Source organism: Amaranthus tricolor, chromosome 6 (assembly GCF_026212465.1).
Source record: "Amaranthus tricolor cultivar Red isolate AtriRed21 chromosome 6, ASM2621246v1, whole genome shotgun sequence".
Taxonomy (NCBI): domain Eukaryota; kingdom Viridiplantae; phylum Streptophyta; class Magnoliopsida; order Caryophyllales; family Amaranthaceae; genus Amaranthus; species Amaranthus tricolor.
This window is the reverse complement of record NC_080052.1, coordinates 17,787,655-17,798,225: the sequence shown is the minus strand read 5'-3', so window position 1 is coordinate 17,798,225 and position 10,571 is coordinate 17,787,655. Positions and strand designations below refer to the sequence as shown.

Below are 10,571 nucleotides of genomic sequence, written 5' to 3'. Positions count from 1 at the left end.
AACGGATAAATAACTGCAATATCATCATTAATGTCACGGTTGTAATTAGCATTAAATGTTGGGGATACCATCGATAATCGAAAAAACACAAGGCTACCAATGCAAAAAATAGGGGTACCATCGATAATTTTCCTAAAAGATAAATTAAGAAAATTAAAGAATAACATTATTGTTCATTGGTTTAAGGAAGAACAATCATTAAAAAAAAAAAAAAGAATCTGCGGGACAAAAATTATATTAAGATTCAACCCAAGGTTAGATTAAGATATCCCATTATCATTTTATTTACGAATAAAATAAAAATAAATAAATAAATAAATAAAATCGGATAGTAGATATCCGGTTTCCAAAAATATGTGATCCAAATCCAGATCTGGTATACGGTTTTAAAACCGGGTATTTGATCTGGATTATCTAGTTTGTGAAAATCAGGTAAATTATCCGGTTCGAAAAATCGGATACCGGATAATCCAGATCGGGTTTTTATGCACACCCATAGTCCTAGCCTAGATGTCTGATTGCTTATTCTATGATTCTCCAATAAAGATACAAAGATGATGATAAATACAATTAAGAGAATTAGAGAATAAGAGAGTAGAGAGATTTTGTAGGCAACGAGAGAGATTAAAAAAGCATATTACCTAATCTATGTGTTTAGCCCTAATTATAACACATAAAGTCCAATCCTAAGGAAAAATAAGAACCAAAAATAGAACAAGAAAAATGATCAAGCACCTAAAGCCGGGTTGGCTTTCCCATGGCCAAGGGAAAAGTCCATTCGGCTTTCTCTTCTATCTCTAAAATTATTTTCTTCCTTTAAAAGTCAAATTGCCTTATATTACTTTGACCCCTTTTCACCTCTTTTCACCACAACACTTTTAACTATTGATTAAGGACTTAAAGTCACCTAAATTACTACAGTATTGTATTATATTTTTAATATAATTTGTGCATCACACCTAGCTTTGATTGTATTTTTAATTTTAATTTTATTTTGTAATTAAAAGTAATTTTTTACATCTAAGCATTTTAAAAATAATATTAGAGGTAAAATTAGGTACATTTCAAAATGAAAGTTCACTCAATAAACTAAAAAATTGTTTTGTAAATAAGAAATTAGAACACGAGTTCGTAATAATATGTTTAATTATGTAATTTAGTTATATTTAACAAGATCAAGATAAATTAACTATAACCTTTATTTAATTATCATCATCATCATACCCAATGTATCTCGTCCATAGAATATTATGATCAGGGTTTGGGGAGGGAAGGACGGCGACAACTCATACCCATAAAAGTTAATTAAAGGTATTTAGTTAAATAATAAATCTTGATTAGTTAGAGATGGCATCATTATGCACAATTTAATAATGGTTAGTATATTTATAATGAATGAACGTAATTAGTTAAAGGAAGCATCATCATTCACAATTAGAAAGCAAAGACAATGCAACAGTTATACTTGACTAATTGAGGCTTAATCTAGAGCTAAGAGTGTCAAGTCTTCTCATGAATAAGTAAAATTGGAAAGGTTTTGCCCCAAAAATATTAGGAAGGTGAAAACTTTTGCACACTTATTGAACAATACAATAATTGCAAGGATATAATATTTTGTTGTTGACAAATACTCTATCATAGAACCAAAATCTTTACTTAAAAGCACGATTTTTTATGCTAAGCATCATATCATTCACCATATTATTTATTTCAATAAATTAACTCATAATATTTTTAATCATATATTAATAAAAATTATACTCCCTCCCTTTCTTTTCAAACGTCTCATTTGAACAATATTTATCATTCACTCTTGATTTGTATTTTCTTCTTAATTTATAAGTTAAAAATAGTTAAATAAGATCTTGTTTGATTCGTCCCAATATAAGGTTTATTAAGATTTAGTTTTTATAATTTTTAATTTTGTACAATCAGAGATATGAAGGGTAGTATTAGTGTGTTGGCAAACGTGTCTAAACAGTAAAAATTTTAATTGATAAAGTTTATGTTAAAATTTTTATTAATTTGATTCGTTTAAATTAATTAAATTACATCTCCCTTAATTAAATTTTTGCTTATAAATAATATTAAAAATAAAGAAAAGTTGTAAATGATAGTATCAATTATTATTCATTGACTCAAAATACTTCCAAGAAGGAGTTGAAAATAATATGCACCATGTTCAAATTTAAATATCCTAATATTTAAGGATATCTTAAATGATAATCAAAGGTATTTTAAGTGAATGAGCAATATAATTATTTACAAATTTTCAAAAAATAAAAATGACAAACACACAAGGTTAAATAGTAGGACTCCATTATTATAACTTTTGTCCTAGTCATATTTCCATTCAACAAATAATGACTTATTTTAAAGACTTGGGTGATGTCAAAATGATTGAGAGACAAAGTGAACCACATTGTTTCACTGTTGTTTATTTGTTTTAACCCCTTTTTCTTCGTACATCTTCATTTATTATTTTTAATTTTTAATTAGTTTTTAATCTATAGATTTAAACATAATCAAGTGAAATCTTATTTGATTTGTCTTATTATAAATATTATTAATATTAAATTTTTATAATTGTTTATTATACATAATTAGAGGTATTAAGGATTGAATTAATATATTGAACTGCATGGAAAAACAAACGTTACAAATAAATTAGAATGGAGAAAGTATTTCACGGTTAATTTTTGTGTTGGAAATAACCGTATATTCCACGTGCATGGGGATCGAATATTTAAGTCTTATGTAATTGTTCATTTTACATTTTTTTAAATAATAATTATTGATAGACGTTTAATCATGGAACCACCGATAAGACAACGATAAAAAGGAGTACAAGCCTACGTCTATCATTCATAATATCAATATTGAAAAATTGCATGACAATAACAGTGTACAAGTACAACTACAATACAATAGGAATTGGAGTAAAAGATTAATCAACACAACTTAATTATAAAATTATATTTACATCATTATATTAAGAATTATTTATAAATTATATCTCCAAAGAATTGGTCATTGATAAATCATAAGATGTAAATTTCAAAATTTACCAAAAAGTGCCACCACTAATGTTATTATTTACATTTGACTTTGGTTAATCACCTTAGTCAATGAAAACTCTAGGATTACATTGTGAGTTGGCATTCATTTTGAATGCAGCCATATCTTTGAAAACACTGTTTTTTTCTAATCAAACTAATTATAATACGCAAAACAACCAAAACTTGCCTAATAAAAATACTAGTATACGTACGGGACTGTATCGTCAAAACAAGGGAAAGCACAAAACCAATTGAATTTTTAATCTAACCATTAAATACGCATGGAAATTCAGTCTGAATTTGTCCTTGATCCTACCCCATTCTAGTAATTTAATTCAATTTAAGTTAGAGAAAAATAGTATTAGACTTCGAGTCTGATTATATAGCCTGAGTCGGATTCAAAGACGGATTTGAGTTAGACCTCAAAAAAATCCGATACTCCGACCCGACTCCGACTCCGTCTCGACCTGAAATCCAACTCCAAATTGATTATAATTATGTTAGTCAATTTTAAACGCAATGTTTCTGCATGTATAAGTGAATATTAAAAGTGAGATCAGGTGAATTATAGCCAATGTTATAAAAAGTGTAAATTTAACTCAAATGGAAAGCAACTCTTGAAATCGGATTGTAGAATCAAATAGTAGAATCAAATGATCCAAGAATTTTACAAAGATAAGTTGTAAAAGAACAATTGAAATTCATTTCATATTTAAAAATTTTGTTATTGTTCAAAAAATACATTTATATTTCTTATTTGTTTTCTTTTGTCTATTATTATTATGTATTGACAAACATAAAAAGATATACACTAATCATAGAATCAATAATTTTAGTAAAACAAACATACCAAGTACATACAATAACACAAATTCAATAATTCAAAACCCTAAAAATTTCATAACAGCAAATTAAAAAATTCAATAAATTACACAATCAATAATTAAAAAATTATCAATTATTAACACCAATTCAATCATTTATCAAGCAAAAACACCAAATAGAATCAAGACTCAATTGGTAATCTAGAAAAAAAAAAAGCTCCAAAGTAGCAAGAATTTTCATTAAAAATTAAAAGTTCCAACTCCTACGCGTGCTATTCAAAGTCATATTGAGGTAAAGAGTCTCAATTTATTCATTAAAAAGCAAAAAAAAAAATAATTAAGGTCCATGAATATAGTTGATTCAGAGGGATAAAGCCTAATTTAGCATTTTTGTGGAGTAATTTTAGAATCATGTAGAATTAGTGGATTTGTACGATTCTAGTTGCAATTCAACTATTCTAACAAATCTAATTGCTATACAAGAATTTTAAGGACAAATTTTCTTTATTAAGCTGTATTTGTAATCTACTCTATTAGTTGTATTTATTCATATGTTTTTATGTTATATATATATATATATATATATATATATATATATATATATATATATATATATATATATATATATATATATATATATATATATATATATATATATATATATATATATATATATATATATGTATATATATATGTATATATATATATGTATATATATATATGTATATATATATATATATGTATATATATATATGTATATATATATATATATATATATATATATATATATATATATATATATATATATATATATATATATATATATATATATATATATATATATATATATATATATATATATATATATATATATATATATATAAACATCTTCAGGGGTAGATACTAACATAAAGTCTGAAGTGATGGATATTCTTGGCATGCCCGAAGGCTCATTTTCATTTAGGTGCCTAGGAGTTCTCCTTCACTGAATCTCCTATTGTTTGTGTATTATTATTTTATCTCTCGTCATTAATTCACTCCAACTAATAATAATACTACTCTAATACGATTAATTATAAACTAATACAAGTAATAATAAGATACTTACACTACACTAATACGACTAATAATACATTAATACGACTAATTATATACTAATAAGCTAATAATACACTAATACGACTCATTATATATTAATACAACTGATAATATATTAATATTAATACGACTAATTACATAGTAATATTACACTAAGACTAATAGCTACGACTAATACTACATTCAATAATAATAATAATAATAATAATAATAATAATAATAATAATAATAGTAATACAACCATCGTCCAATGATCGGAATCAGCCACTACCATCATCAGCTTCACCATTGCCTCAGGCGAGCACCACACAACGAACACCAAATCAGGTTTCGAATTGCTCAACTCTACTGACCCCTCTTATGTCCTCGCAAAGACCACCGTCTCCTGTGGCGACCCCTGCTGTCTCACCAGCGCCTCAGGTTCCACAGCTCAATACAACAGAGGATACCATTCCAGTACACTCTCAAGGTATAAATACCATTAAAATAAGCTTTGATAATATTGAGGGTGAAATTAGATATTGGGAATCCGCTGTAGTATGCTATGTCATAGGAGCCAATCCCCCATTACATGTTATTGATGGATATGTGAAATGTATTTGGAAAGACCTTTATGTGCAGAAAGTTGGTATGGTTAGGAAAGGTGTCTTCATTGTGCGATTGAGTGACAAAGTAGCCAGAGATAAAGCTTGTGAGATAAGTGGTATCCTTTTTGATAAGAACCTTTCATGGTGAAACCTTGGAAAATCAAAATATCCTTGGAAAAAGAAGCCCTATCTACCATTTCAATATGGGTACACCTACCTGCATTACCAATGGAGTATTGAGGAGAAAGATGCACAAGGAAGATTGCCGGACTTCTGGGAAATGTAATCAAAATTGACAACGCAACTAAGAACAAGGATAGACTATTGTATGCTAGAGCCCTCATAGAAACGGACATTAGGAAGGGCCTACCGGATGAGGTGTTCTTCACAAATGAGTATGATGAACTGGTTAAACAACCCGTAAAATATAACTGGAAACCATTGTGGTGCCACCAATGTCAACAGCTGGGTCATCAATCAGGTGCTTGCAAGCCAAAGGAAACCTTGAATACAATACATAAGAAACCCCAAGAAGAGAGTGGGTAAAGAAAGGAAGACAATAAGATCACACCAAAGCACAAACCAATCACCATGACAATTTTGAGTCCCGTGAAATCATGGCAATATAACCTCCAGAAGGGAATATCCAATCGGAGAGTCAATGCACCATGACTACAGTATCCAGGGGGAGTCATTTCAGGCACTGGAACACAAAAAGGTGAATTGGCACGGCAAACAAGTTGATTTGTGTGATCAATTCCTAGTGTCTAATCCTTACATAGTGCTCGTTGATGACGATATAGGTAACCAACCTAACAAAAGAACTCAGGATAAGATCCTTCCCATCAAACCGCTGGGGGCTTACCCCATCCAGGATCATGAATAGCATCCTCACATGGAACGTTAGGGGATTAAACAAGGCTAATAAGCAAGCTGAAGTGGCCCGCTTTATCTCTAACCACAACATAAGCATATTTAGCCTCCTGGAGAAGAAAGTAAAGCAGCAAGGAATAGGTGCCCTTTACCAAAGAATTTGTCCGTCTTGGTGTATCACGCATAACCTAGCTCTCCACAAAGGAGGTAGGATTATAGTAGCCTAGAAACCCGAGGAAATGAATGTAGACATACGGTTCGTTAGCAACCAAATCATCCATTTGAATGTTAACCCTATAGTGGGTCATAGCTTTGAATGCTCTTTTTTTATGGTGCTACAGATAAGAACGACTGGGGTATTATGCTTGCGGAGCTTGAGAACATAGGAACAACCGTGACAGGACCTTGGCTAGTCATGGGAGATTTCAACTGCATAGCTAATCTTAATGAGAGGGTAGGGAAAAACTACGTCTTCATGAAATTGAACCTCTTCGAAGTTGCATGGCGAGTTGCAACATCCACGACATGAAAAGTACAGGGCGGTTTTTTACTTGGTCAAACAAGCAAAGAGGAGAGGCCAGAGTTCTTAGCAAGATTGATAGAGTGTTGGGAAATCCAGCTTGGGAGTGCTCCGTCCCCATAGCAGAAGTCTGCTTCCTACGAGAGGGGGACTTTGACCACACTCCGATGCTAGTTCAATTCCTAGACACCCCTAAACATGAAAAACCTTTTAAATTCCTGAATCACTGGGAAAAGCACAGAGAGTTCATGGACACCATCCGAACAGCATGGAATACTATCTTGCAAAGGAAGTCAAACCACCTTGATCAAAAACTCAAATTGATTAAGGAGGTATGAAAAGCAAAATTCAAAAACATAGAAGCAGGTGATTTGGCCAAAGCTGAAGTTGATCTGTAAAAAGCCTAAGAGGACCTCCACCTACACCCAAGGCACAAGCACCGAGCTAATGTTGAATGCTCGAAATTAGAGACTTACAGGAGATTAAAGGTAGACTGGGAAGCCGGCCTCAAACAGAAAGGTAAACTGAAGTGGCTCACTATGAGTGATGAAAACACCAAATACTTCCAATATTCTCTCCAACATCGCAGGAAGTGCAGCACCTATAAGTGTTCTTCACCTCCAAAATCACACCACTAGCGAGAATCAACATGAATGTGATACATAGTGGCCCTATTCTCAGCCAGGACCAACAGCATCTGCTTGATTTGAACTTCACCCCAGACGAGATTAAAGGTGTCATGTGGAGCATTCCAGAAGACAAAGCACCAGGTTTGGACGATTTCAACAGTTGTTTTTACAAGGCTGCATGGGAAATTGTTGGATCAGATGTTGTAAAAGCAGTTCGGGACATTTTTGCCAATGCCACTCTTCTAAAATCTTGGAATACCACAGCTATAACCCTTATTCCAAAGGTTGCCACACCGAACACCCCAGGTGAATATTGTCCAATCTCTTGTTGCAATGTTATCTATAAGTGTATCTCTAAGCTCATAAGCAGGAAACTCCGACATGTGCAACCATCCATTATAAGCCCCATGCAAGGAGCTTTTATTGAAGGGAAAAGCATTCTCCACAACATCTTCCTATATCAGGATATAGTCAAGCACAATGGTTGGAAGAACTGTTCCCCCAGTTTCCTCTTGAAGATTGACCTCAGGAAAGCCTATGATACACTAGATTAGGATTTCCTTCATGACATGCTAACTGCACTCAATTTTCCGAGGAAGTTCACAGAGAGAGTCATGGCATGTGTTACTTCCACTCAGTATTCCTTGGTTATCAATGGTAGCCCCTTGTCCAATTTTCAAGCAAAAAGATGAGTTAAACAAGGTGACCCAATGTCCCCTTTACTTTTCGTAATAGGTATGGAATACCCATCGAGAACCCTCAATTTGGCTAGCGAAGAACCAGAGTTAAAATTTCACCCTAGGTGTAGCAAAATCAAACTCAACCACCTAGCTTTTGCAGATGACCTAATGTTGTTCTACAATGTTGACCTCCAATCTATTAGCATCCTGATCAAGACAGTCAGCTACTTCTCCTCATGTTCCAGCCTCAAAGAAAACAGCTCCAAGTCAGGTATCTACCTCGCAGGAGTCAGCAACGAGTTCAGAGCCCAGGCTGAGCAAACCGTAGACTACAGCTTTGAGAGCCTTCCAGTTAAGTATCTTGGGATGCCCTTCACCTCAAAAAGGTACTCAGCCATAGACTGTGAGTTTTTAGTAGATAAGATGACTGGCCGAATCAGAGTATGGTATGCAAAACACCTTTCCTACACTGCTCGCCTCCAACTAGTGAACCCCATCCTAATGAGTATTACTACTTATTGGTGCCAAGTTGTCAACCTTCCCAAAAAGGTCATCTGACAAGTAAATGCAATCTGAACCTTTGGTCTGGTTCCGTAGAGTCCAAGAACCTTGGAAACATCAGCTAGGAGAAAGTGTGCAAACCAAAGAAAGAAGGGGGACTTGGAATCCAAGATCTGGAATCTAGCTGTTGTGGGTAAAGTAGCTTGGCACATCAGCACCTTCCATGAGTCCCTCTGGGTAAAATGAATCCACGGAGTGTACACGAAAGGAGGCAACTAGATACTATTCAACCCTCCCGTCACTTCTAGTTGGGTCATCAAGAAGCTTTGGAAGGTCAAGGAGAAGTTGTTGAGATGGATGAACACACCGACATACTCCATCACAAAAGTCTACAATGACATCAAGGAAGGTGGTAATAGAGTCGGGTGGAACCACATTGTCTGGAATAGGTTAACCACCCCTACAAGCAGGTTCATAGCTGGTTAGCATTCAACAACCGACTGAAAACAAAGCACCGCCTAAAGCTTGCTGGGGTTTTCTACTCTGACAAATTGCCCGATCTGCGAATTGGAGAGTGAAACAGTGAACCATATTTTCTTCCAGTATCGCTTTAGTCAAGAATGTGTAGCCTGTCTAAAGGAGCAGTATGAGTCCAACAACAAAATTGAGATTCTGGAAGATACCCTCAAGAGGAATCAACTAGGGCGCCACAAAAGAAAACAGTTTGAGGCCACTCTGTGCAACCTCATCTACGCAATCTGGAGCACAAGAAATGAAGCCGTGTGGAACCACAAAGTACCAATGATGAAGTTGGTGGTGCACAATGTCATCGACGCCTTGGAGACAAAATTCAAATTTCTAGCGTCCTTGAGAACTGACTCAGCGAGAAGCTCACCTATAGCTTGTGTCTACCCTTGATGTTTCTTGTATCCTTGGGTTCGTCTTCAGCTCTTAAGTCCGGTGCTCACCTCCATGATAATTGCTGACTTAGGCCTCGATCACTATATCTTAGGGTTAAGATGTTGTTAGGCAAGTTTTGTTTTTATCTTTGACTCTTGATCTTGTCTTGTCAAGTTGGGCACGTCCTCCTGACATAGATAGTTTCGCTTACTGGCTTCGCCTTTATGTATAGCTTTTTTGAGGTTTTCTGCTTACTTCTCTTGCACATGAAGAGTGACACTTTGAAACCCTTCCTAGAAGGTGGGCTCCGTGTTCACACTAATGCAAACATAGGGAGGTAAGCTGGAACCCTAGGGGCGTTTGGTCCCTTGTATCCCTTTTTTTGATTAGGTAATACAAAAATTATTTCCTCAAAAAATAAAAAAATAATAAATAAAATAAAAAATAATAATAATAATAATAATACACTAATTAAGTGGAAGGAGTGTTAATTATGTATAAGTTCAATAACATAAATTACAATATTACTAATCAATAGATGACCTACTGGTTGGAGTGTGGATGTAATATCCATAAGGTTTTGGGTTTGATTCTTCCCCAAGACATTTGTGTGTAACTTGATTGTTGAGGTGTTTGGTGCCACGTGAGTGCCATGTGGGTGCGTAATGGTTGACACATGGGCGTGACGTGGGTGCCATGTCTATGTGGGTTCCACCTGGGTATGACGTGGCACATTCATTTAGCCATTTCTTTTTTCCGACCAACCTGGTGATCGGAAATGTTGTCAGAAATTTTTTAAAAATTTTTTCTTGTCATTTTGGTATAAATTCTAGTGTTTTCCGACTAATTATTAGTATGAAATTAGTCGGAAATTCCCTACTATATTTTGACTAGCTTGGT

General features: G+C 33.8%; 1 protein-coding gene across 1 annotated transcript; it reads left to right on the top strand.

Annotated features, from left to right (window-relative positions):
• Positions 1-7,610: 7,610 nt before the first annotated feature.
• On the top strand, positions 7,611-8,144 carry LOC130815620 (uncharacterized). Its single transcript, XM_057682110.1, has one exon. The coding sequence runs from the start codon at positions 7,611-7,613 to the stop codon at positions 8,142-8,144; it is 534 nt and encodes a 177-aa protein (XP_057538093.1).
• The last annotated feature ends 2,427 nt before the right edge of the window (positions 8,145-10,571 follow it).